This window comes from Sminthopsis crassicaudata, chromosome 5, assembly GCF_048593235.1.
Source record: "Sminthopsis crassicaudata isolate SCR6 chromosome 5, ASM4859323v1, whole genome shotgun sequence".
In the NCBI taxonomy this organism is placed as follows: Eukaryota; Metazoa; Chordata; class Mammalia; order Dasyuromorphia; family Dasyuridae; genus Sminthopsis; species Sminthopsis crassicaudata.
Genome location: NC_133621.1, coordinates 44,211,655 through 44,239,122, shown reverse-complemented (window position 1 = coordinate 44,239,122; position 27,468 = coordinate 44,211,655). Strand labels below are relative to the sequence as shown.

Sequence of the window (27,468 nt, the reverse complement as noted above, 5' to 3'; positions counted from 1 at the left end):
TTCCAAAAAAGGAAAATCAGGTTACTGGTGCATGATTTCTTCTTGTTCTAAGTATTTGCTTTTTAGGACTGCTGCTTCCTCTCCTAAATTTTCAATAGCAAATTTCTAAATGATATTTTCTAAAAATTTTGCCAGCAAGAGATAGGGCAGGAACTTAAGTTTTCTCCATTAGTTACGTGACTGTAAAAATGTGGTTATTGTGACATATACTTTGTAAAAGCCTGTCTGCTGCCATTTATGTATTTCTAAAAGTATCCTTTGAAGTGTTTTGACTAATGAGTCACTCAATCAACACTAACTTAATAAATTGACATTTATGGCATACCTAATATGTACTAAAAACTGGAGATACAAAGAGAGAAAAGATAATCCCTGCCTTTGAGGAGTTCACAATCTAATGATGGTTTTCTTTAAGAATATTTCACAGAAATGAGAAAGTAATCATATAGGTCAGTAATTCCTATTCCCTGGATTGTTGGCCTTTAAAAAAATAGAAATGTCTGTGATCTTTCCCATTCTTTTAGATTCTCCCCTCTTTAAGATATCTTGAAAATTGATCCAAGATTGTTTTTAGAATTGGGTCACCTTCATCATGAATGTTTTCTCCTTTCATTAATTGGAGCAGTTTGTTTGCTTTTCCTAAGTCTTAAATGCTGCTGCTATTTCCTCACATAGCATCTGATCAAAACCTTGTGGCAGAGGTTCCCATCACACAAGAGACACAGATTCTATATAAGGGGTTTGTCATTTCTCAGGCCCACAGCTAAGTAAGATTATCACTACCAAAGGTAATATTTATGCTGACTTCAACTCTCTTGCCAGCATGCAGTACATAAAATTAGAGAAAAAAAAGTTTTTTAATTGAAAACTTAAAAAGCAAAATAGATACTTTAGAAAACAGAGACTGATTCTGTGTTTGCTTTGTTTTTGTTTTGTTTTGTTTTGTTTTTTACTTGTTTTACCTGAATGGGAAAGAATCCAATCAGCTCCAACATGTGTTGGAAAACCTTGAGGTTCACAGCACTCTGTGAAACACAATGAGAAACTTTTCCCCACCCCCTACCTGCAAAAGAGGTCAGCTAGAAGCTTGAAGGAAATATGAAAGGGAGGTACCTAGCAGCCAGAGACAACCCGGGAAGGTCCTAGGACACCTGAAGTCTGTAGCACAATGTGTTTATATGTGACAAGAGTGGAAGGCTCAACTAAAAAAACTATAGAATGGCCAAAATGGTAGAAATGGCCATGGATTAGCAGTGGGAATTGACATCAACCAGCACAGCAGTGCTCAGGCTGAGACCACACAGCACTGTTGGCTCTTGGATGCCTAGGTTCCAAGATCTCTGGTGCCTTGTCCTGAGATATCAGAGAAAACTCTGAAAATTAGAAAATTCAGGAGAGCCTAACTCTGGGAGGCAAAGGTCAAGTTAAGAGGCTGACTACCTTCAACCAAAAGTGAAGATGGGGTGAAACCTAACCCTGGTACAAAGTCCTAAAGTTGGAGAAATGAATAAATCAAAGATAAAATTGACCAGCATAAAAAATTGTTACAAATAGAGATTTCCCCCATTTATTCTCTCACCTCCTCCTCCCCTTGCTTCCTCTCCCTTTCCCTCTTCTTCTCCCTCTTCCCTCTCCTTCTTTCTTCTTCTTCATTTCCTTCTCCCTCTCCTCCTTCTCCCTCCCTCTCTCTCTCTCTTCTTTACTCCCTCTCTCCCTCCCTCCTTCTCTCTTTTCCTCTCTCTCTCTCTCATTCTCTCTCTCTCTCTCTCTCTCTCTCTCTCTCTCTCTCTCTCTCTCTCTCTCTCTCTCTCTCTCTGTATCTATGTGTGCATATGTGCTTTTCTCTCTCTCTCTCTCTCTCTCTCTCTCTCTCTCTCACACACACACACACACACACACACACACACACACACACACACACAGGCTGCCTCTGTAACAGCTACAAGAAGAAACTCAAAGAAAAAAAGACTTTCTATTGGGTGCATGAATAATTAGAAGAAATGAAAGAAGAGAAAAAAATAAAATAAAAACTCTAGAGGAAAGAGTTGGAAGGAGAATAAATTGATTAGAAGAGAAAGTATCAAACCTTACACAAGTAAGATACTCTTTATGTGCTTGCTAAGTTAGTGGAAAGGGGAAGTAATGTTTAAAAAGCAACAACACATATCTTTTAAAAGAAAATAGTGCAAGAAAGAATAGTAATAACTATCAAAGAACCAGACACCATGTGACTTCTGAACCTTAATTTTCTCATCTATAAAATGAAGGGATTAGCCTAGATGGCCTAGATCCTTTCAAGTATAGACTTATGATCATATAATACTAGAATTAAAAGGAAATAAGTATTTATTCATATAATTCCTCTTATGTGCTAAATGCTCTAAAATATCTCATTTGATCTTCACAACAATCCCGAAAATAGGTGCAATTATTATCCCCATTTAAGAGCTGAGAAAAACTGAGACATTCTGAGGTTAAATTGCTTGCCCAGGGTCACACAGTTAATAAGTGTCTGAGGTAGGATTTGAACTCGATTCTTCTTGGTTCCAGACCAGACATTCTATTCATTGCATCACTCTTGGAAATGTTGAGCCCAGCACATAGTGGAAAGTTTTAAAGGGAAATCTGCAGAATAACAACATTAAAAGTGGTTGCAACATCAGAGGAATTAATAAAACATGCCAGTTACCAGAGTATGAAATCATGGAGATTTTTATGTATAATGCATGGGGCATTTGAGAAAAAAAAGAACAACAAAAGCCTGTGGTTGACTTAAAATTTCATGTTTTTCTCTCATTGCAGAATGTAACAACCCTCAAATGATGTTAATACTTCTAAGCTTGGGTGAGTCTAGTTCTCCTTTCTATTTTTAATTACAAAGCTTATTTTTGAAATGGCATGAAAATCCCAGTGTATTGCAAAACCCAATTTGAATTGGTTGAAATTGTGGAGAAATAGGAATTAAATTATTAAAAAGTCTCAGTAATAGTACTAATGACTAAATAATGACATTGATTAGATAGCTATATCTCTTAAAAGACTGAGGACTTATACCTAGAGAATGATATAGGGTATAGAAATGGTCAGAGAAATGGTAGACTGGAGCCAAATGGATAGAAGGGCTAGAATCAGCATCTGAGTACAGGGTTTCTCGCTCTAAATTCAGAACTCTTTCTACTTTGCCATATTTTGTCAAAATGACTCATAGACCTACTATGGATCTTGCCTTAGTTTTCCTCCTAAGCTCTTGTTTTTATCACCAATTAATTCCTTATTGGACATTGGATATCTTTAAAGTCTCAAACTCAATATGGTCCAAACAGAACTCATTTTCCCTCTCTTCACTCCCAAACCCAACCTTCCTCCAAACTTCTCTATTTCTATGGAAGACACCGCCATGTTTTCAATCTTCCAGGTTTTCAACCTTGTTGCTATCTCCAACTCCCCACTGTCCCATATCCCACAAATCCAGTCAGTTGCCAAATCTTGCCATTTGTTCCTCTATCACACTCTTGTATCTGACACCATCTCTTTATTATGTGACACCATATTAGTTTAGGCCCTAATTGGTTTCTTGATTGTTCTCTCCTTCCTTTCCTTACCATTTCAAACCCTGCACATAACTGCCAAAGTAATTCTCCTTAAAAATAGACCCAACTCCCTAGATTTCGGGATAAGAATTCACTGTTTGGCAAAAACTGCTGGAAAAATTGGAAATTAGTATGGCAGAAACTAGGTATTGATCCACACTTAACACTGTCTACCAAGATAAGGTCAAAATGGGTTCATGACCTAGGCATATAAAGAATGAAATTATAAATAAATTAAAAGAACACGGGACAGTTTACCTCTCAGACCTGTGGAGGAGAAACGAATTTGTGACCAAAGAAGAACTAGAGATCATTATTGATCACAAAATAGAAATTTTTGATTATATCAAATTGAAAAGCTTTTGTACAAATAAAACTAATGCAGACAAGATTAGAAGGGAAGCAATAAACTGGGAGAACATTTTTACAGTTAAAGGTTCTGATAAAGGTCTCATTTCCAAAATATACAGAGAATTGATTCTAAATTATAAGAAATCAAGCCATTCTCCAATTGATAAATGTTCAAAGGATATGAACAGACAATTTTCAGATGAAGAAATTGAAATTATTTCTAGTCATATGAAAAGATATTCTAAATCATTATTAATCAGAGAAATGCAAATTAAGACAACTCTGAGATACTACTACACACCTGTCGGATTGGCTAGGATGACAGGAAAAGATAATGGTGAAAGTTGAAAGGGATATGGGAAAATTGGGACATTGATACATTGTTGGTGGAATTGTGAATACATCATTCAATTTGGAATTATGCTCAAAAAGTTATCAAACTGGGCATACCCTTTGACCCAGCAGTGCTACTACTGGGCTTATATTCCAAAGAGATCTTAAAGAAGGGAAAGGGGCCTGTATGTGCAAGAGTGTTTGTGGCAACCCTTTTTGTAGAGGCCAAAAACTGGAAATTGAATGGATGTCCATCAGTTGGAGAATGGTTGGGTAAATTGTGGTATATGAAGGTTATGGAATATTATTGCTCTGTAAGAAATGACCAGCAGGAGGAATACAGAGAGGTTTGGAGAGACTTACGTGAACTGATGCTGAGTGAAACGAGCAGAACTAGGAGATCACTATACACTTCAACAACGATATTGTATGATAATCAATTCTGATGGAAATGGCTATCTTCAACAATGAGATAATTCAAATCAGTTCCAACTGATCTGTAATGAACAGAACCAGCTACACTCAGAGAAAAGACACTGGGAAATGAGTATGGACCACAACAAAACATTTCCACTCTTTCTGTTAATGTTTGCTTGCATTTTGGTTTTTTCTTCTTGGGTTATTTTTACCTTCTTTCTAAATTCAATCTTTCCTGTGCAACAAGATATCTGTATAAATATGTATACATATATTGTATTTAACATATACTGTAACATATTTAACACATATGAGATTACCTGCCACCTAGGGGAAGGCGTGGGGGGAAGAAGAGGAAAAGTTGGAACAGAAAGTTTTGCAAGGGTCAGTGTTGAAAAATTACCATGCATATGTTTTGTACATAAAAAGGTATTATAAAAAATAAAATTAAAAAAAAAATTAGATCCAACTATGGCATCCCCTTACTCAGCCAAAGACTCTTTAGTTTTTAGGATCAAATGTAAACTGCCATTTAGTTTTTAAATGCTTTACAATCAGGTTTCCCTTCCTACACTCCAAGATCAGGCCAAGCTGACTTTCTATCATTCACACATAACTCTCCCTTTGCCACCTAGGTCTCTTTGCTCTGGCTCTGGCTAATGTCTAGAATATATTTTCTCTAAATCTGCCTCAGAGAATTCCCTTCTTCTTTCAATACAGCTCAAGTATTGCCTTTTGTGTTAAGCCCTTTCTGATCTTCCAAATTGCTAGTAGTCTTTCTCCCTTGTGTTCATTTTATTTTTATTCTGCCTATACTTCTTTTGCCTGCTTCAGTTTTCTGTATTTTTACATAGTGCTTAGTATAGGGTCTGGAAAATAGAAATCACTTAAGAAATGCTTGATTAATTAATTGATTTAGAGTTGGAAAAGACTAGATTTTTATCTACATACTAGCTTCAGCTGTAAATATATTAAAATTAGAATATACAGAGAAGATTAGCATGGGCTCTATGCAAGGATGACATATAAATTCATGAAGATCTTTTTCTAGTCCAACTCTCTTCTTTAATAATGAAGATAACTGAGACCCAGAAAAGTGAAATGAAATGTCCCAGGTTACACAACTAGAAAGTAGCAGATGAAGAATTCAACTAGAATTCTAAACTCTAAACAAATGGTGAAAAAAAAATCTGAAAATCTCCCTCTCCCTCTTCCTCCTTCCTTTCCTTCCTCCTTCCCTCCCTTTCCCCCCATCCCCCCTCTCTCTTTCTCTCTCTCTCTGTCTCTCTCTCTGTCTCTCTCTGTGTCTCTCTCTCTGTCTCTCTCTCTGCTTTTCTCTCTCTCTTTCTCTGTCTCTCTCTCTCTCTGTCTCTCTCTGTCTCTTCTCTCTCTCTCCTCTTTTTCTTTTCTCTCCTTTCTCATTTTCTTTCCTTTTTCTAACTCCTTTTTCTTCTTTCCTTCTATTTTTTTCCTTCCTTCTCCTTAAGAACTTATATAATAAATAGAAATCAAACATTGGTTGCCAAGTTGATTAAAAGTTCTAGTCATAGTTAATCATTAGAGAAATGCATGCAAATTAATGCAATGAGGAGGTTCCAACTTATATCTGCCAGATTGGCAAAACTTCAAAAAAAGGAAAATGGAATTTGTTGGAGAGGCTGAAGGAAAAAGAGGCATAAAATGCCATATTAGTGGAGCTGTGAATTTGTATGGTGACTCTGGAAAACAATTTGAAAAAATAATGACTAAACTTCTGACTCTCTGATACCATTACTTTGTCTATATCCCAAGACATCCAAAAAAATAAATAAAAAAAAGAAAGAAAGAAAGAAAGAAATAAAGAAAGAAAGAAAGAAAGAAAGAAAAGAAAAGAAAAGAAAAGAAAAGAAAAGAAAAGAAAAGAAAAGAAAAGAAAAGAAAAGAAAAGAAAAAGAAATATTCATTCTTTGTTATAAGCAGGTCATAGAGACCAAGGGGAGGAATACTTATTAGTTGGGGGAATGAGTGAATAAATTGTGAATGGAATGGAATATTATTGCACTGTTCTAAATGACAAAAGGGGTAGTTTCAGTGAAATCAAGAAAGGCATCTATGAATTGATGGAGAATAAAATGAGCAGAACTGGGAAAACAATGTGTGGAGTAATAATAGCATTATAAAGAAAAAAAGAGCTTTGGAAGGACAAACTTGAATCAATTACAATGACCTACCATGATTCTAGAGGAATGATTATGAAGCATGTTACTATTTCCCTCCTAACAGACAGAAGATAGCCTCAAGATAATTAAAGACATAGACTTTTTTGGGGGGGTAGTTATATGCTCAACATGGAATTTTGTTTTACCTAACTTTATTTATAATATTTTGATTTTTTTTCTCACCACCCTACCCCATTTTTGAAGGAGTAGGTGAGAGGAAAGGCCAAGAAACAGATTGTCCCTTCCCTACCCTCTGAGAAAAAGCAAAGAGAGCCATTGAAGCAATTTTTTAAGCATAGAAAGAAACAGAAAAAAACAAAGAACCATGGACAATTTGGTCAGTTTTGAAAGTTTCACATGGAATTTTTTTTAAATATATAAAAGGTGTTTCAAGAACCTTTAAGCCACTAAAACAAGTAAAACTTTGGGACACCTTGTATTCTTACAAAGAAAAAAACCTTTACATAGAGATATTATACAGAGATAGACTTCCTCTGTGCTATTATATATATACATATATATATCATATATGAAAATGCCCACTTTTTCAGAATAAAAAAATTAAACAATTCCATTGTAAAGTGAAAATAAAAACAAGGGTTTTAGTGATGGAAACTGAAAACATTTTCAAATAAAGCAGAAATAAGTATTTGGCTTTTTCTGCTTCCTCTTGGCTTTAAAATTGATGGCACATACCACATTAATGAGAAGTAGAACCTGAAAATTAAAATAGATTCATAGACTCACAGAAAGAAGGGATGGATGGAGCCTATGAAGCCCTCATTTCTATCATCAGTTGATGAGTAAATGCAGAGTATTAACTAACAGTGAGGAGACACTACTCTTTCCTCTATTTTTGAAAACTTCAACTACAGAAAGGTAACATGTGCCTGTGCCAAGTGGGAAAGATGCAGGGCTAGGCAAGTAGCCACAAATGAGGATGACTGATCCAGTGCTGTGACTACATAGTCCCCAAACCTCAGGAGTGTGTAGGAGGGAGAAGACAATGGAAAGTGTGAGGAAGACCAACAGGCGGCTAAAGTTGGCTCTTTGTTTTGCAAACAACTATTGGTTTATTTGGTATCTGGGCCAACAAGATGGCCTTTTAGTGAAATAAGTTATTTGTTAATTCTTTCCCATCTCCATTCCAATCTGTCCTTTCCTATCTTATTCCCTCCATCATCCAATCTCTTTGACTATGGAAAAGAAGGGAGGGGAGGCCGCATCTGACATGGTAATGGTTATGAAGAGGCTAGGGGGGAAAGAAAGGAGAGAGCAAAAAGAGAGAGAAATAGAGTTGGGGAGAGAGGGAGAAAAGGAAGCAAGAAAATAAAAGGAAGAAAACCATAGGCTTTTTTCTCTTTTGATCTGATTTTTTTATACAACATAATAAATATGTAAATATGTTTAAAAGGATTGTAAATATTTATTCTATATCAGTTTCCTTGCCATGATGGGAGGGGAGAGCTTGGAGAGGGATAGAGAAAAATTTGGAACACAAACAGGACTGAACACATTTAAGATGCTTCTTTCTGATTTCAGGCCTTGTACTCTATGCACTATGATGCTACCTTGCGCCCTCTCTGTCTCTCTCTGTCTCTCTCTGTCTCTCTCTGACTCTCACTCTCTCTTTCTCTGTCTCTCTCTGACTCTCTCTGACTCTCACTGTCTCTCTCTGACTCTCTCTGACTCTCACTGTCTCTCTGTCTCTGTCTTTGTCTCTGTCTCTCTCTCTCCCTCTCCCTACATATCCATCCATCCATCCATCCATCCATCCATCCATCTATCCATCTATCCATCTATCTATCTATCCATCCATCCATCCATCCATCCATCCATCCATCTATCCATCATCTATCTATCTATCTATCTATCTATCTATCTATCTATCTATCCTCATCTATAGAAGCTGGGGTTTTATTTGTGGTAAATTAGAGCTAATCATTGCGGGATGGCAGTAGAATTAAGAGAAATTGGGAAAGGTTTCTTGTAGAATGTCAAATTTTAGCTTGACTTAAAGGAAGCCAGGAATGCCATTCTCAGGAACCATTGAAAGTTTGTGAGTAAAATATGGTCAGAAGCACAACACTTTAAGCCTTGTGAGCATATAACACTTCATTCATTCATCCAGTGATTCATTTTATTTTTAAACAAAGCAGCATCCCAGAAAATGACCCAGTGGGGAAGCTTCCACCACCCAGGCAGGCATCCAAAAAGTGGCTCTTTTGATCTAACTGACAAAGAGCATACTCAGTCTCTCTTGTCCCAGACAGTCAAAACTCTACTCTAACACTAAGCCTGCTGACACGTTGGCTTGAGCTTTCTTTCAACGGGCCCACTTAAATTGTGAGGAGGTTTCTTTACCACAGATATTCCTCAGCTCAAGTATACTAGGCTGCTGTTCTCCCTTACTTGTGCAGTTTAAGAGGCCAGTCCCTTTATTGACCCTATAGAGACAATGTACACACAATTGCACACAATCAATCAACAAACATTTGTTATGAAACAGGAGACAAAAGTGAAACAATCTCTGCCCTCAAGGAACTTACATTCTATTTGGAAAAATAACATATATATATATATATATGTATATACACGCACACACATTATATATATATATATGTATATATATACATATATATATAATAGGAAGCATGTATACAACATATCTGGATAACTATGAATATATGTAAGATAATGTCTACTTATCCACATACCTAAATATCTATGTATTTCTCCATCTATCTGTCCATCTATACTTATACCTAAATATCCATCTATTTATTTATCACCCATCACCTATCTATCATCTATCTTTCTATCTGTGTATCCTATCTATTTTGTCTACATATATCTATCTATCTATTTATCTACATATATACCTATCTCCCAGTAAACTGTCCGGGCTCCAGGAACCAATGAATATAGTTCTTAGGAAACTGGAATTCAAGTCTTCAAGACTTGTGTAGATAAGAGATGGTACAGTAAGTCCAGCTTCATAGAAGGTCGGAACAGTTGGAACTAGAAGAAAGGAGCAAAGAATAGTGGAGAAGTAGCTGATATAGAAGGAGACAGGAACAGCACTGGAAGAACTGATAACAGTGGAAGTTAGCAAAGAGATACCCAAATTCCTCCTATTGATTATGTTTACTCGTCCATGTGGCTAAAGCTCTGCCCTCAGTTGACTTGCAGTGAATGTGGAGAAATAGGTTGTCCTCATGCCCCTCCTCTTTGCCTCCCTTTGTCTGGGGTCATCAGGGTCCATTTTTAAACTTGGTTCCCTTAATCTGCTATAACTTGTTTTTTAACTGACCTAATTTTACTTCTGTGGTTGATCCAGACCTGGATATTTCCATGTATGCTTCAGTATACAGTTATGTTTGGATTAGGACATGACTCTGAGGGGCTTCTTATATAAACTAGAACTCACCAATGCGGACTACAGATTAATATATCTTTTGGGGACTATTGAGTGTTTGTTTGCTTTGAGATCAGCAGGATTAAGTGACTTGGCCTGGATCACATGGCCAGTAAGTGATTTGAACATATTTAACTCTAGGGCCACCCAAAAGCTCTCTAGTTAAGTGGGATTTTTTTTTGACTGATTCTTTGATTCCTAACAAGTGGAAGCTTGAGACTTTATAATTGGGTTTCACTTGGACTTCTCTCTTTTTTTTCCCCTCCAAGACAATTGGGGTTAAGTGACTTGCCCAAGGTCACACAACTAGGAAGTGTTAAGTATCTGAGGCCACATTTGAACTCAGGTCCTTCTGACTTTAGGGCAGGTGCTCTATCCACTGTGCACCTAGCTGCCCTTGGACTTTTCTTGATGTTGAACTACGATTTCTTTATGTAGCATAGGACAGATAGTGTCTTTCCAACCTTCTTACAAAGGTCCCCAGGACTGTATTTAGGATAAAAGTATGCTGTCCCTTTACATCTCCTGTTGGCCAAAGAGTCTCAGCCGTTGACAGAAATATTGATAATGATGCTGTGAGCCTGAGCTTGGAGACCAAAGTAGTATATGGGAATTCTGGGGTGTGAATATGATGGGCAGAGATGAAATAATCATGAAAAGTGTTGGGGAAACAACAATTTGAGAGAGGAGTGGTTACCTACTGACCTCTAGGACTTCGCTCTTCCTCAGTGAGTTTAATGCCTGATTCACAATTTTTCTCTCCTTATTTCATATCCTCATACTGGAGGACTCAGATGGCAGCCCCACAGCTGAACTTCCCCAATATTCCCCTCTTAACAACTTTAAATAATGTCTCATATCAACTATTGGAGCATCAGAGCCAACAAAAAGTCAGGGCAAGCCACTCTTGCAGCCTAATAAACCCTAAGAGGCTGGCAAGAGAAGGACAGAGTTTTGTGAAGAGACCACACACATAGAGGAGGCAACAGTAGCAGCCACAGCTTTAGCCCAGAGACATTAGGGGTTTGACAACTGGTCAGAAAAAGATTACAAGAGACTCTTTAGTGGTGCTGGGTATAACACATGCTGGTTAACAGCTCTATTGCCCATAAGCAGTTCTGGGTTCCAGAGCAAAGGGGAGTGCTGGGAGTTGGTCACAAGAGAGCAGGGACCTTGGTCACAGCTCCAGGGCCATAACTTTCCCGTTTTGTTTTTCTTGTTTCTCATGATGTAGCTAATACGGAAATATGTTTTGCATAATTTCACGTGTATAATCCATAGCATATTATCTTCTCAGTAGGTGGGGAAAGGAATGGGAAGGAGGGAGAGAGTTTTATTTAAGGTGGGGGATGCACTTCCTTATATGGGAAGGACATATTATACTGCACTGGCTAATGGTCAGATGGAGCTAAAAATCTTTACCTGGGAAAGTATCATCATAGCAAGAGAAAAAAAAGTCAAGGGGGGATGTGTCACCATTTTCTTCCATTCATATGACCAATTTATGAGCTATTAACTGTGAATCTTAGAAAGAGAATCCCAAGCTCAGATACACAGTCCATTTACACACACACACACACACACACACACACACACACACACGCACACACGCACCAGGACTGGCCATACTTGGTACCTCTATTTTCTTTTGTCTCATTCTCTTAACCCTCCTGAAATCTGCTTTGTGATATTATACTAAGCTGAAACTGCTCTCTCTTAATCACCAATTCTAATGGTCTCTTCCCAGTCCTAGTCTTCCTTGACCACTCTGCAGCTTTTGAAACTGCTGAGCACCCTTTTCTCCAGAGGATTCTTGCCTCTAGACCTTATTGACACTGATCTCTCCTAGTTCTCTTGCTTGTCCTACAGTTTCTTTTTAATAAATTAATCAACAGCAAAGAGTGATCATTTTAGTTCCTTATTGCCTATTCTAATTCCTTTTATTTCTTTTTCTTTTCTTATTGCTAAAGCCAAGATTTCTAGTACAATATTGAATAATAGTGGTGATAATGGGCATCCTTGTTTCGCCCCTGATCTCGTTGGGAATGCATCCAGCTTCTCTCCATTACAAATAATGCTTGCTGTTAATTTTAAATAGATACTGCTCATAAGGAAAGCTCTTTTATCGCTATGATCTCTAGTGTTTTTAATAGGAATGGGGGTACTGTATTTTGTCAAAAGCTTTTTCTACATCTACTGAGATTATCATATGATTTCTGTTGGTTTTGTTATTGATATGGTTGATTATGGTAATAGTTTTCTTGATATTGAAGCAGCCTTGCATTCCTGATATAAATCCCACTGGGTCATAGTGTATTATCCTGCTGATAAATTGTGTAATCTCTTGGCTAATATATTATTTAAAATTTTTGCATCAATATTCATTAGGGAGGTTGATCTGTAATTTTCTTTTTTCTATTTTGGCTCTTCCTGGTTTAAATTCCAATACTGTGTAAACTATTAAAAAAAAAAAAAAGAACAGATAAAGAAGGAGTCCTGCCAAATTTCTTCTATGACACAAATATGGTACTGACACTTAAAAGCCAAAACAGAGAAAGAAAATTACTGACCAATCTCCCTAATGTACATGTATGTGTGTATATATAATTAAATCCTGTCTGTCTCTTAAAATCCAGTCTCATAACATGCATTGTTTGCTTCTTGTTTCCAAGAAGATGTCACAGAGACAAACCCAACATTTCCAAAATATAACTCCCTTTCTTTCCCCCCCAAACCCAACCCTCTTTTGAACTTCCCTATTACTGCATAGGACAATACCCTTCTTTCAGCCACTAAGGTTCATAAATTCTGGATAATCCTTGACTTCTCATTCTCATTCAACCCCTATAGCTATCCTTTCAGTTAGCAAATTTTCTCTCTCTCTTTCCCTCCCTCCTTCTCCTTCTTCTTTCCCCCGTGTCTGTATCTCCCTTCCTTCTTTCTATCCTTCCTCTCTTCTTCTCTGTCTATCTGTTCCTCCTCAACATTTCTCACATAAATCTGCTTCTTTCCATGCACACAGCCATTACCTTAGTTTGGGTCCTTATTATCTGTCTCTGAAACTATTGTAATATTTTCCTAATTGATCTCCCTTCCTCACCAATCCATCTTCCATACAGTTATGAACATTTTATTCCTTGCTCCAAAATCCAGGGGCTTGCTATAATCATATATCAAATTCTCTGTTTAACATTTCTATCTCTTCATGCCTTTCCAATGTTGTTACATCTTACCCCTTTCTCCTATTCTGTGATCTAGCTCTATTTACCTGAATTATATTCTGCACAATATCCCATCTCTGTGATTTTGTACCAATTGTCCCCCATATTTGGAATGACCACCCTTCTCACTTCCACTTTCTAAAATCTTCAGTTTCCTGACTAATACTAAATGTAACTGCATTCTACTCTTGTTTTCCTTGGTTCCCATTTACTTATGGTTATTTTCAGTTTCTGATTGGCATTTTTCAACAGTCTCCTTTTTCCCCCATCCTTCCATGGAGTTGCTATAAATGGATCTCCTTTGGCCATGGATTAAATTTGATGATTAATTCTGTTCTGTTCTGCATGCCTCTTGACTGATTCCCTTTCCCACAATTATAGACTGGATCTTGCCCAGCAACATACACCAGTGACTGGTATTTAAAGAAACAATTTGAATAAAAAATTCCAGATAAAAGGACTTTATTTCATATTCAAGAAATATAAGTAACCAAATGATTAAGAAACCAAGGCTTTTAAATACAAAAGATTTGTAAGGTATTCTTAATGCTCACAAATATCTCACAAATATCAAAATCAATCTGTTTTTATAAGAGTTTTTTCACTATTCAATCAAATATTATTATTTACCAATAGAAACTTAAAATTATTTTTCTTGTTATGTAATATTCTTTAAGCTCTTTCACACTTTAAAAAAGTTAAAAGTTATTAAAGTTATCCATCACATTTCACCCTCCAAAGTAATTCTCATTAGTAGCCTAGTAATCATCATTAAATACATTGTGTTTAATGGCAGACTTATGTGATGTAAACAAAATTTTGGAAAAAAATTAATTAGATGAAAAAAAAACATTAACTTTCATTCTTTTGAAAAAAAGTATATATTAACTGTAACAAAATTGTAACCGCTCTATTTGTTTCTATATTTTCTAAACTTTTGTTTTTTGTGTGTGTATTTTTCTAATCAATCACTAAACATTTATTAATTGATTACTATCTTCTAGGTACTATAATAGGCACTAAACGTACAAGGAGAATGAATGAAAAAAATCCTTGGTCTCAAGGAGCTTTTCAATAAAATAGTTTCATATTTTCAACAGTCTGTGTTTATTTCACAATCAGTTGATATTTATTAGTAAGATACCTTCACTTAATTGATATTGTGTTAACTGAGAAGCATATTGCTTTTACAATTCTTTTGGAGTTGGAGTCATGCATCTGTAAATAAAGGGATTGGACTTGATGACATCTAAAATACATTCTAATCCTAAGTACTTTATTGCCTAATACTTTCTCAATACTTTAATTTCTAATCTTCTATCCTATCCTTCTTTTCCTCCCTTTTTTTTCTTTTCTGCTTGTGGCCCCTCTATTCCCCACCCATATTCTCTTACCCATGAGGAAACAAACCCATGCACAAAAATTGGGCTTGATGTAGCAGCTGTCATCATTTTTTTCTATTAGGATTGTCTCTAGTCTTTCCTTCTAGAGAGTCTAAGGATAGTGGATCGCCTGAGTTTGGGAGTTTTGAGCTGCAGTAGAGTTAACTCTGATAAGATATTCTTCCTAAGTCTGAAAGATGAGCTCTCAGGGTGGACATCTTCCAGGTTGTCTACTGACATGGGAACTGACTCCTGTACCAATCAGTATTTGAATCAGGCCCTGAGGGACCACTGCACTTCTAGGCTGGATGAGATAAGGAGATCCAATCTCAAAAAATAAAAATAAAACAAAAATAAAGACAATATGTGGCTCCCCTCATGTTAGTTTGAGTTCTCTTGAATTAGGAAAATCATAGTCTTGTCCACTAGTCATTTTCATTACCTCTAAAGAAGCTGACAATGACAAATGTACAGCCACCAAGAATACTGTGATAGTTGACCATAGTCATGAAATTACAGTGGTCAATGCAAGCATGAAACCATTGACTGAAGCTGTTGCCTAATAAGATACTACTCACTATACAAGAAAAATAAGGCTGGGTCATGTGATATCTGGGACAGACTTTCTGCCAAAGGAACTTAGGTCAAGAACAGAAAGGGTCCTCTTGACTGTCTTCTCAAAGTTGGGCCACCCAGTGAACTCATGTAGTAGTGAAGGATGTATATTCTTTAAGTCAAAAATAAATGTCACCCGAGAAGGTGACTGCTGCTGTTCTGTTTGCTAACTCTGGCAAGCCAACTAGTTTTCTTGTTATTTACATATTTCAACACCAACCTCTTCACAGTTTTAGCTTCTGGGGGACTTCCTTTTTTGTCTCTTCCTATTGCGCTGCATTCAGCACTTTTGAAAAGGAATTTTCCCATGGTATAAACACAACATTTTCTTTGGGAAGCAAGAGAAATTTCTAATTATTTAACAAAAAAAGGAGGATGTGTTCTTATTCTTCTAGGTCTAATTTTGAATTATATTCTACTCAGTGATTTCACAGTTTTGAATTAATTCCTTCAAAAGGCTATCAGGGGTATCTGGAAACATCTTACATCCAATTAATTCAAGTCAGAAAACATTTTACTGATGCTTCAAAAAGCAGGCACTGAGTTAAAACTCGATTGTATCACAACTATATAATTATTCCAAGGAAAATCAGGTGCAATTTCTAATTAACTTGGAGATTCCAGAACTCTTGACAACCCCACCCAAGAGCTCTTACCTCCCTATGCCCCCAACCATAACTTCTCAATATTCACACATATGTCAAAGGTTTATACCTTTTCAAAAGTATAGACCTTTCCAAAAGGAAAAAGCCAACTATTAGTGAGTAATGAGAAATAATTCCCTTACAAGCATGATAGAATGAAAAAGGAACTGGGTTTGGTGTCCAGTGCCCTGATTTTGAATCCCAGTTCTGCCATTTCTATAGCTCTTTGGTCTTAGAATCCCACGTCTACTACTTTCTAGCTATGTGGCCATGTAAACTCCCTGAAGCTTGATGTTCCCGTCTGTAAAGTGAAAATTGTTAGAATGATGGACAAGGGGTCAGGACAGACCTGGGTTTATACCCCACCTCTGATACTAATTAAAAGCAGTGCTCACCTTCTTTGAAAAGCTCTAAAAGGGGCAGCTAGGTGGCAAAGTAGATAGAGCACTAGTCCCTGGAGCCCAAAAGACCTGATTTTAAATCCTACCTAAGAATTACTTTTTTGTGACTCTAGGCAAGTCATTTAAAGAAAAAGAAAAGGTCTTGGTCAAATTAGAGTATATGTTGATAACTCTTTATGGAACAACCATTCTATACCCAGAATTGATCTGGGCACCATAGGTGATGGCTCTACCTTTGCCCTCAGGGAACTAATTGTAGTTTGAGAGGCCAAACCAACAAACAAGAAAGGGAGAAAACAGATTTATGATAATGATTCTCAAATTTACCTATTGTGTCCCAATTTCTCTGCTGACTTCCAGTCTTGAATCTTTGACTGCCAATCATACATTTCAAACAGGACAGCCAGGAGTGAATTTAAACTTTGCCAGGGCTGCAGGAATGTTAAATGCTCAGAGAAGACAAAGATTGTCATGGATTGGAGTGGCCAAAGAAAATTATCATTTGGAGGAGAGGATTCCGATGCTCAGAGGAGAGAAGGAAAGACATTTTATGAATAGTATCACCAGGAAATGTAAGGAAATGGGCATGGTTTGTAAATGGTACAATGAAGGGACATATGGCATTTTGTGAATCTTTTCATAATAATAACTCATTTAAGTATTTATTTTTAGATTTGTCAGTACAATCTATATGTCATTTGACTCTCAAAATCCTGTGTTACACAATAAAGCTCTTATCCTACCCATTTTACAGATGAAACTGTACAGTTTCAGAGATTAAATGATTAGCTCTTAGTCATAGCTACACAGCCTCCAAAGTGAGATTTGGAGCCAGGGTTTTCTGTTTTTTAGTGAAAGGCTCTATCTACTATACCGCACTATTCCAGATCATGCTGGAGGATGATGGAAAATTAGCTTGGGGAATAAAAGCTCAAGCAGATTTTTTTGAGGAATGTGAGAGCCTGACAAAGGAGTTTGGATCTCATTCAGTAGGCAACATGGAGCTCTTAAAATTTCTTGAGCAAGGTAGTGGTGAAGGATTATAACCTTCTGTCTGGTGTTGGTTCGTAAGTACAATGAAGAGGGGAGAAAATGGGAACAAGCCAGCCTCTCTAGAAAGGCAGAGCATTTCTGTCGCTTCCAGTCTCAGTTTTCTCAGGAGTTGTGAACAGGTACCTTGGCTCTTCTCTAAACATGAGCAGGTTCCTCAGAGGGACCCGATGAATGCTCCTCCTGCTCCCGGCCTGCTGGGACTTGGCCTAGAGAGCTAGCTCTCAGAGAAGGATGGAACCGTCCCCGTCACTTGTGAAGCTGGTGATGCTATTACTGATGATGGTACTTTCTCGCTTGTGAGCATCGGGTGCTGGGATCTGAGAAAGGGCATCGTAGTGACACAGGACAGACAGGCATTTCCTATACAAGTGGTAAAGGTACTTCCGGAACTTCTCACCAGCAAAAGCGTAGATAAAGGGATTGAGGCAGCAGTGGATGAGGGCCACGGCCTCTGTTACATTCATGGCAAGCCTCAGGTGCTTCTTCAGGTCGCAGCTGTCAAAAAAGTGGTAATGTTTCAGGGTCTGCAGGAAGACCATCACATTATATGGTGTCCAGAAGAGGAAAAAGACCACCACCACCACCAAAATCAGCTTGATTGTCCTGATTTTTTTGTGATTTTTGCAAGAAAATATTGTCTGGATGATTGCAAAATAACAATAGCACATGATGAGAAATGGAGCCACAAAACCGAGGAAGTTGGTCTCCACGTTCTGGAGCACGGGCCAGATGTTCCGAAGCATGTCGGGGTAATTCCCCAGACACTCTTGGTCCACCAATTCAGTGAACATGAAATGGGGCGTGGCCACCAGGATGGCCGCTGCCCAGACGCTAAGACTGACCACGACCCCATGTTGGACCGTCCTGCTGTTGAGGGAGTTGGCAGCCAAGACTATGGCCACGTAGCGGTCAATGCTTATGACGGTGATAAAGAAGATCCCGCCAAAGTACCCGATAAAGTAGAAGGCAGTGATGAGCTTGCACAAGGCGTTGTTGAAGCCCTGCTCATTGAGCACGTAGTGGGTCCAGAAGGGCAGAGTGGCAACAAAGAGCAGGTCTGATAACGCCAGGTTGAGGAGGTAAATGTCAGTGATGCTTTTGTGTTTGCTACTGCTGGTGAGCGCCAGGACCACCAGCAGGTTCCCCACCAGGCCGAAGGCAAAGACAAGGGAGTAAAGAGTCGGTAAGAAGATGATCCCAAAGTTCAAGATGTCCTTCTGGTCACAGGCAACGGGGAAATCGTCGTAGTTGTACATGGGTGTTGTTGATTCGAGGCTCATGTCAGTCATGGTGAAGGACAGGCGTAACTGAGGTAATAGAGAACAATCATATTAGCTGGCAGAAAGGGCAGAATTCTGCAAATGACCCAAATCCCTCTTCTGACATGTCTCCACTTAGGCCAAACTCCCAGTTTCCTACTTTCATCCTTAAAATGATTGTGACAAATATACCCAATCAAACCTCACTTCCCTTTGCTTGCCTGCTATTGTATTTATTTTTTCTTTCATCAAACTTCATTTTATTTATATCTTTTATCTATAACATCACTTTAAATTCTGAATACAAAAGCCATCCTTGTAACGAAGATTTCAAAAAGAGAGGGAGAAATAAAATCAATCAATACATCATCTTTTAAAATTTTTTAAAGAGTGATTAACAGAAAAGTCTGGGTACTTTGTATCTAATTTAGAGAATAATTTGTTGGGTCAGGTTTCCCCTTTCCATTTCTATGCCGTGAGTTTTTTTTAAAGCCAAGGTCTGACCTTACATAATGATTAAGTTTACCCTGGCACAGAACCTTCTGGCAAGAGATGCTTCTACTTTCTCTCCTAACTCTATACTCTGTTCTTAATCCCTTACCAACCTTATTATTCCAAGGAAACTGCCCTTTCCAAAGATACTAAAGACAGCTTATGTTTAAAAGTATTGTACACAAATAATCTATATCTGATTGTTTGCTGTCTTGGGGAGGGAGGAGGAAAGGGGGGGAGAAAATTTTGGAACACAAAATGAATATTGAAAACTACCGTTACTTGTATTTGGAAAAATAAAATACTTTTGTCAAAAAAAAAAGAAAGAGATATCCTAGTTACCAAATGCAGTGGTCTTTTCCCAAAACTCATTCTTCTTGACCTCTACATAGCCTTTGACATCACTGATCACACTTCCTCCTTGATATCCTCTTCTCTTTGGGGAGACCATTCTCTCTTGATTCTAACTCTTTAATTACTCTTTTTCTCGCCCCTTTGTTGATTGCTCTTTCAGCTCATTTCCTCTAACCATGGCTATCCATAAGACTCTTGTCTTGGGCTTTCTTCTCTCCCTTCTATACTACTTCATTTGGTGATTTCATTAGTAAACATAGATTTATGATAATGATTATGATAATGATTCTCAAATTTCCCTATCTTGTCCCAATCTCTCTGATGACTTCCAGTCTTGAATCTTCAACTGCCAATCAGACATTCCAGGAATGAATTTAAACTTAATATGAGCAAAACGGAATTCAATGTCTTTCCTCTTTAAATCCTGCCCCCTGCCTTGTTCCTTCTCTGGTACTGTATAGGGAAACACCATCCTCCCAGTCCCCTGGGCTCACAACTAGGATCCATCCTGAATTTCCTTCAGTCTCTCACAATCAGCACTTCATATCCACTCTATTGCCAAGACCTGCAGATTTTATCTTTGCAAAATTTCATGAATGTGCCCCCTTCTCTCCCTCTAATACTTACAGCCCCAGCCCTCCCCCCCAATTTAGTACAAGTTTTCATCAACTCACACTTGGATTATTGCAACAATGGCTAGTGGGTCTGCTGTCTTAGTTCTCTTCCCACTCCAATCCATCCTCTTAATTAACCATGGAAGTGATTTTCCTAAAGCTCAGGTTTCATTGTCATCTCTCTCCTTCAAAAAACTCTGATGGCTCCCTATTACATCCAGGGTCAAATACAAGATGCTCTGCTTGGCATTCAAGCCTTTCATAACTAAGCTCTCTCTTCCCTTTCCAGACTTCATCCACCTTAACTTCTGGTCACATTTGCTTCAAATCAGTGGCCTCCTGACTGTTACACAAACAAGACCCTCCATATCTTGGCTATGGATATTTTCTCTGCCTCACATAACTGGAATGCTCTTCCTTCTCCTCTCTGACTATTGACCTTTACTTCCTTTAAATCCAAACTAAAATCCCTTATTTTCATACCCTGTGATTATATAAAAATATTTAATTTTCAAGTCATAGAAATCAATTTGTATCATAGTTTCTAAAGTTAGGACTGAATCTTTGCTTCCTGAGATGGCCAGGGATGGCCCAGCTCCCATCAGGGCCTATTATATTGCCTTATACTTAACAGATATTTATTTAATTGAATTGAATATGTCTAATTGAGAGGCAGCTAGGTGTTGGAGTGGAGTCAGAAAGACTCATCTTCCTGAGTTCAAATCTTACCTTAGATATGTAAGAGCTGTGTGACCCTGGAGAAGTCACTTATCCTTTTGTTTTCTCATCTGTAAAATGAGCTGAAGAAGGAGGAGACAAATCACTCCCAATATCTCTGCCAAGATACCCCAAATGGGATCACAATCACTTAGGACTGAACAACAATAAAACCCTACCTTCTACAGGAAGCTTTTCCCAAGCCTTCTTAATTTTAATGGTTTCCCTGTTAATTATTTTTTTTATTATAGCTTTTTGTTTACCAGATATATGCATAGGTAATTTTTCAGCATTGACAATTGTTCTATTTTTTCCCCTCCTTTCCCCCACCCCCTCCCCAAGATGGCAGGTTGACCAATACATGTTAAAAATGTTAAGTATAAGTTAAATACAATATATGTATACATGTCCAAACAGTTATTTTGCTGTACAAAAATAATCAGACTTTGAAATAGTGTAGAATTAGCTTGTGAAGGAAATAAAAAATGCAGACGGACAAAAATAGAGGGATTTTCCTTGTTAATTATTTCCTCTTTATTCTGTGCATATTGTTTCTCTATTTTAAATGTTGTCTATTCTATTAGATTGTGAGCAAGGAATGTCTTTTGTCTCCTTTTGTATCTCCAGAACTTAACCCTATGCCCAGCACATAGTATGCACTTTATTAATTGATTGATTGAAGAATGTCTTGAATTCAAGTCTTTCTGTCTCTGAAGTAGGTTCTTTATTCACTATGTCCAATCCCTTACTGCAAATTAGCACGGTAAACTAGTACTGTGGTGAGTTTAGGGTCACCCCAGATTTGTACCTTGTCTCAGATACTTTTCAATCTAGCTGGCCAATCCTTAGTAAATTGATTGATGGCTCTGTGACTCAGTTTCCTCATCTGTAAAATAAGAAGGTAGGACCTGTTGACTTCTAAGATCCCTTCCAACTCTAAATTTTTGATTATATGAAATATTCCTTTAATCAACCATGTCTGTCCTTATATCTGACAGATAAGATGGCGTCCATGGAAGTAGTTCTGACTTGGATTTGATTTCTCACTCTCTATGAGCCTTATTGATGAAATAGGGATAAAAAATATTTGTGCTAGATTAGAAAGCAGGAGTGAGTCATTCCAGTGGAGGGAGGATCTATATCAGTGAAATGATTCATTCACTAATTTCAAAGTATTGAGTGTATTAGTTTGAGATTCAGGAAGCATAAGTTCTAGTTCCAAGTCGCTTAATTAGTTAAAAATTTAGGGAATCTCTTTAAGCTCTCAGAATCTTATTTTTCTCTTGTATGAAATAAAAAAAATTATATGAAAAAAATATTTGTGCTACCTACTCTAAAGGTAAGTAAAATGCCTTATGAGTATGAGCCATTTCAATTATTTTGAGGGTTCAAGGAAATAAACTGGAAATGATGAAGAGAGTCTGAAGGAATCTGGACTCTGAGGACCAGAGAAAGAAGGGAGGGAGAGATAAGAGAAGAAGCAATCCTAGTTACTCACCAATGTACCTATGATCATTCTGCAATCATAGCAAATTGGTTGAAAAGGGAAAGCCTCATTTCCAAGTTATAAAAAGAAATGATTCATATGTACCAGAATAAGAGTCATGTCCTAGTTGATAATTGATGAAAAGATATGAATAAGCAGCCCTCAAAGGGAGAAATTTATGTGATCATTAGTTAAGGGGAAAAAATGTTCCAGATTCACTACTAATCTGGAGTAATCTCAGATTTATGATAATGATTCTCAAATTTCCCTATCCTGTCCCAATCTCTCTGCTGACTTCCAGTCTTGAACCTTCAACTGCCAGTCATACATTTCAAACAGGACAGCCAGGAGAGCAAATGTGGAAAATGACAAACGTTGGAGGGACTGCCCTAAAAGAGCCTCCTTAATGCATTGTTGGTGGAACTGTGTCTAATGAATCTAGCTACTCTGGAAAGCAATTTGAAACTGTGCTTGGAACATCATTAAATTGGACATTCGATTGAGCAATCCCGGGTCATGCATTAGCAAAGTGAAAATATTAACTTGGGCTCATAGGAGTTGAAAAACCATAAATTATTTGCCAAAGGGATAGTGAGGAGGAAGTCTAGAAAGTCAACTCAGATCAAATCTGGACATGGGAAGCTAAAAGTCTTAATGGGAAGTATGATAAGGATGGCATGGAAGGGGGGAGTGGACTAGACATCCAGGTAACAACCACTCAAAGTCAAGGCTGGTAGTGTGCCAACCAACTCTTTGGATCACTCTTTGATACCATTCGCTATTACTCAGTGAGACTCTAGCACAATGGGGGAAGACTTATTTAATCAGGGCTGAGTAATTTAGGATGATACCATTCGAGATTACCCAGTGAGACTCTAGCACAATGGAGGAAGACCTATTTAATCAAGGCTGAGTAATTTAGGGTGTGACCTAGGGCACCCCTACTTTTCCTTCTTTCTGTTACTTCCCAGATTCAATTTCTAGTTTTGTAGCTTAATTTTGGTTGCCTCCCAAATTAATTTTGAATGGCTTGGGAGAAATAAAGTAAGTTAATAACAGCGACAAGAACCCACATTTCTAGAGCATCATATGGTTTACATGGCGCTTTCTTTATAACAATCTTAGGAAACCACACTGACCTATTTGTTTCTCTCACATGATGCTCCATCTCTTATCTTTTCTTCCCTATACCCAGAATACTCTGCCTCTTTGCCTACTGTCTCTTAGATTCCTGGCTTCATCCAAGACTCCTTTGATTCCTCGCATCAACCACATGAGGTAAGTGGAAGGTAGATGGTACAGTGGATAGAGAGCCAGAGCAGAAGTCAGGAAAATTCGAGTTCAAATCCAACGTCAGACACTTAATAGTTTTGTCACCTTGAGCAAAATCACATAATTTCTGTTTGCCTCAGTTTCCTCACCTGTACAAATGGATGATAATAGCACCTAACAAATAATAATAATAATAATAATAATAATAAATGTTAGTTGTTATTATTAGGGCAACTAGTTGACACAATGGACAGAATATAAAGGCCTGAAAAATTCATCTTCCTTTCTTCAAATTTAGCTTCAGACACTCTCTAGCTGGGTGACCTTGGGCAAGCCATTTAACTCCATTTACCTCAATTTTCTCATTTGTAAAATGAACTGGAGGAGGAAATGAAAAATCACTTTTGTTACCATGAAAACCACACAACTGAAAACAAATAGACAACAACAAAAATTATCATCATCTCTAAAATGGGGATAATGACCGCATCTATTTCCCAGGGCGGTTGTGAACATCAAATGAGATAATAATTGTAAAGCACAGTGCCTGGTACAGACTAGGTATATGGGAATGCTATTATTATTAATAATATTTCCCTTTGGGGAATATTGAGGCTAAGTAACTTGCCAAAGTTCACACAGGGAGCAGGTGTCTGAAGAGGGATGAGATTTTGGATTCCCTGACTTTTTGTCCAATCCTTTAGTTCTATGGTAAAAGGTATAAAACACAATGCTGAGGGAGTCTAAAAAAGCAAGAACCTGAGACTTGGAGGCAAATGAAGGACAGCTTCCCAGAGGAGCATCATTCAAGCTGAGCCTTGAACAACAGGCAGATCTCTGGGGGAATGGAGGAGTAGTAATCCCACACAGGTCCAGTAAATGTCAGCCTATTCTTCAGCAACTGTGCATTTATACAGGCTCCCTCTTTCTCTAACTCCCTATTTCCTGAGTGTGGTGTTTCATCTTGGCTATCCTAAACATGGTATTTCCTTTTGGACTCCAAATCCAGAACTTCCACCACTAGGTCCAGCCAGATGTGTGGAACACAGCACCTTTAAGCCACGAGTGAGGTCAGACCAGATAACGTTTTTTTTTTTCGTTTGTTTTGTTTTGTTTTGTTTTGCTGAGGCAATTAGGGCTAAGTGACTTACCCAGGGTCATGCAGCTAGAAAGTGTTAAATGTCTGAAAATGGATTTGAACTCAGGTCCTTCTGAATTCAGAGCCAGTACTCTATCCACTGCACCATCTAGCCATCCAATTGGGAATTATTTAACAAAATAAAAATATAGTAGAACACAAAGGATGTTAAAATGTGGTTTTCTAAACTAACTTCCTAGGGTACTGAAAGGCAACATATCTTGCCCAGCATCAAGGAGTCCTTAGGTATCAGAGGCAGGACTTGAATCCTGGTTTTTTTGCCTCCCAAGGCTAACTTTCTCTCCAGAATAAATTGCCTTCTTCTCTGGATGCTAAAAGAATCCCCAGGCTCTTAGCTTGCAATGCTCCTAAGTTCTGACCATCAATCTTGGTGTTTTCTTTCATTTGACATTTAAGGCAAACCTGTATTACTCATCATCTCAAACGATCCTTTTCTGCTCCTTCTTTTAGAAATGGAATCCCTTTCTCTTACCTTCAGCCACTTCCAAAGTAAACGTCGTCACTGGCAAATCAGCTCCCATCAGCAGCCCAGACTCTGTCCAGAGGAAAGCATTTCCCTTTTCTTCCAGCTGTTGTAGCAGTGTCTTTCGTGAAGGTGGCCAATGGGCTGTCTGCAAGGAAACTCATGGTTTCCTGTGAGGTACGTTCTCTTAATGGGGCGCCCATCCGAGCCTTAGAAAGGCTACAGATTTTAAGAATGAGAAAAGACAAAGGGATGAGATGCTGGCCACTCTTAAGGAAGGTGGATTGCAGCAGCATTAAAAAATGAAAATCCATATGTAAAAAAAAAAAAATTCCTGCAGGCTTTTCTTTTGATCTTAGCCTTCCTCCATTAGGATCTTGGTGTCTATCATCTCTGTCCTTCCTTTGAAATGAAAAGGGGATGCAGCTCCTGCGTAAGTGAAGCTGGCTGTACCCTTGGCCACCTGTCTGATCCTACTGCCTCCTACTTGCTCTCCTCCTTCTTCTACTTGCACGCTCTGCCAGGGAGACCCGGATTACTTCAGGATGGAAAGACAAATCACTCAATCTTTCTATGCCTCAGTTTCCTTCTCTGTAAAAATAAAGGCTGTTGAAGTGGATAGCTTCTCAGGTCCCTTCTAGATCCTTTCATAGAGACTCTCTGAGGTCTCTCCCAGAGCAGCTAGATGGAGAGAGTGCCAGACATGAAGTCAAAAGGACCTGATTTCAAATGTGACCCTAGGCAAGTCACTTAACCCTGTTTGCCTCAGTTTCCTTATCTGCAAAATGAACTGGAGAAAGAAATGGCAAACCCCTCCAATAGTTCTACCAAGAAACCTCAAATGGGGTCACGAAAAGTCGGACATGACTAATCAACCAAAAAAATAAGTCTCTGTGACTTTCTTCTGCTCATCTAGTCTTGACATTTACATATCCCAAGTAAAGGAGGGATTGAAACAAATTTGTGCTCTTATTTTTCTATATTTCATTCATTAGTCTATCTAAGGATTTTTGCGGTTTGGTGGGATCAGAAGAACCTTCTTGAAAGACACAAGACTAGCATGGTCTTGAAGGTTGAATTGGGTTTTGAATACAATTGGAGTAGACATCATTTTAATAATGGCTCTTAAGTAGATAATACTTTATAAAGTGATTTTCATCTAATAATCCTGTAAGAAAGACGATTCAAATAATAATCCAAAGCCATTTTTTTTAATGATGAAGCAAGTTCAAAGATTTTCATTGACTTGCCCAAGGAAGTCATCAAATCTTGAATTCAGATCTCCCAACCCCAGGCTTCTTTCCCTCAGACTCATGATGTCTTATAGAGATCCAAGATTCACAAAGACAAAGAGACAGAGATCAGCAGGGTATGTATGGGGAAATCACGGAGTGGAACAATCTGATTAGAACTGGGAGTTCTCAGTAGAGATCGCTGGGGGATAAATTTAGAAATTACAGTTTTAGAAGCTATCAGATCTATCCTCTTGTTTTATAGATGAGAACAATGACATGCAGAGGTTAAATGGCTTTCCAAGGCCATAAAGCTAACCCAGGACATTGTGACTCGAAATCCAATGCTTTATTCACTACTCCATAGTCATTCAAAGTTGGTACCACATTACTGAGGGACCTTGGTCCCCGGTAAGTAGTAAAGGAATTTGGACTTTTTAAAATCGGTAATGGGGAGCCATTTTCTTATAATGACATTTACTAGTTGTGGAACCATAGCAAGGCATTTGACCAGCATGAGCCTCAGGCCAAATATTCAAGTAAAGAAGAAGGAATCAAAGATGGGTACTTGACCCCCATGCTTGGTCATCGATTGATAGGAAATAAGAATATACTGGATGAGATCACCATACAGAAACAAGGCTCACCCAAAAGAATGTCACACAATTTCAGAACTCAAAGGGACCTCAGCTGTTCTCTTCTGTAGATGAACTCATTCATTTTTGCAGATAAGGAGTTTAGGGACTAGTTTAGGGTACATGGGTGGTAAGTGGCAAAAATGGGTCTCAGTTTAGGTT

General features: G+C 38.0%; 1 protein-coding gene and 1 non-coding gene across 3 annotated transcripts; one reads left to right on the top strand and one right to left on the bottom strand.

Moving 5' to 3' along the window:
• The first annotated feature begins 5,634 nt into the window (after positions 1–5,634).
• LOC141545298 (U6 spliceosomal RNA) lies at positions 5,635–5,738 on the top strand. Its single transcript, XR_012482974.1, has one exon. It is a non-coding gene; the product is annotated as a U6 spliceosomal RNA (small nuclear RNA).
• An 11,466-nt stretch (positions 5,739–17,204) lies between these two features.
• Positions 17,205–25,585, bottom strand: CX3CR1 (C-X3-C motif chemokine receptor 1). Of its 2 annotated transcripts, XM_074272207.1 has the most exons (3): positions 25,449–25,553; positions 21,072–21,142; positions 17,205–18,930 (listed from the first exon to the last, which is right to left on the bottom strand). In XM_074272207.1, exon 3 carries the CDS (start codon positions 18,910–18,912, stop codon positions 17,845–17,847), a length of 1,068 nt encoding a protein of 355 aa, XP_074128308.1. In that variant the 5' UTR covers positions 18,913–18,930; positions 21,072–21,142; positions 25,449–25,553; the 3' UTR covers positions 17,205–17,844. The 2 variants fall into 2 exon arrangements, with proteins under 2 accessions (XP_074128308.1, XP_074128307.1); XM_074272206.1 differs by lacking the exon at positions 21,072–21,142 and having other exon boundaries at positions 25,449–25,585.
• Between the last annotated feature and the right edge of the window lie 1,883 nt (positions 25,586–27,468).

Excerpts from the sequence above, each read along its gene's own strand:
- CX3CR1 (XM_074272206.1), bottom strand. The coding sequence starts at position 18,912 with ATGACTGACATGAGCCTCGAATCAACAACACCCATGTACAACTACGAC.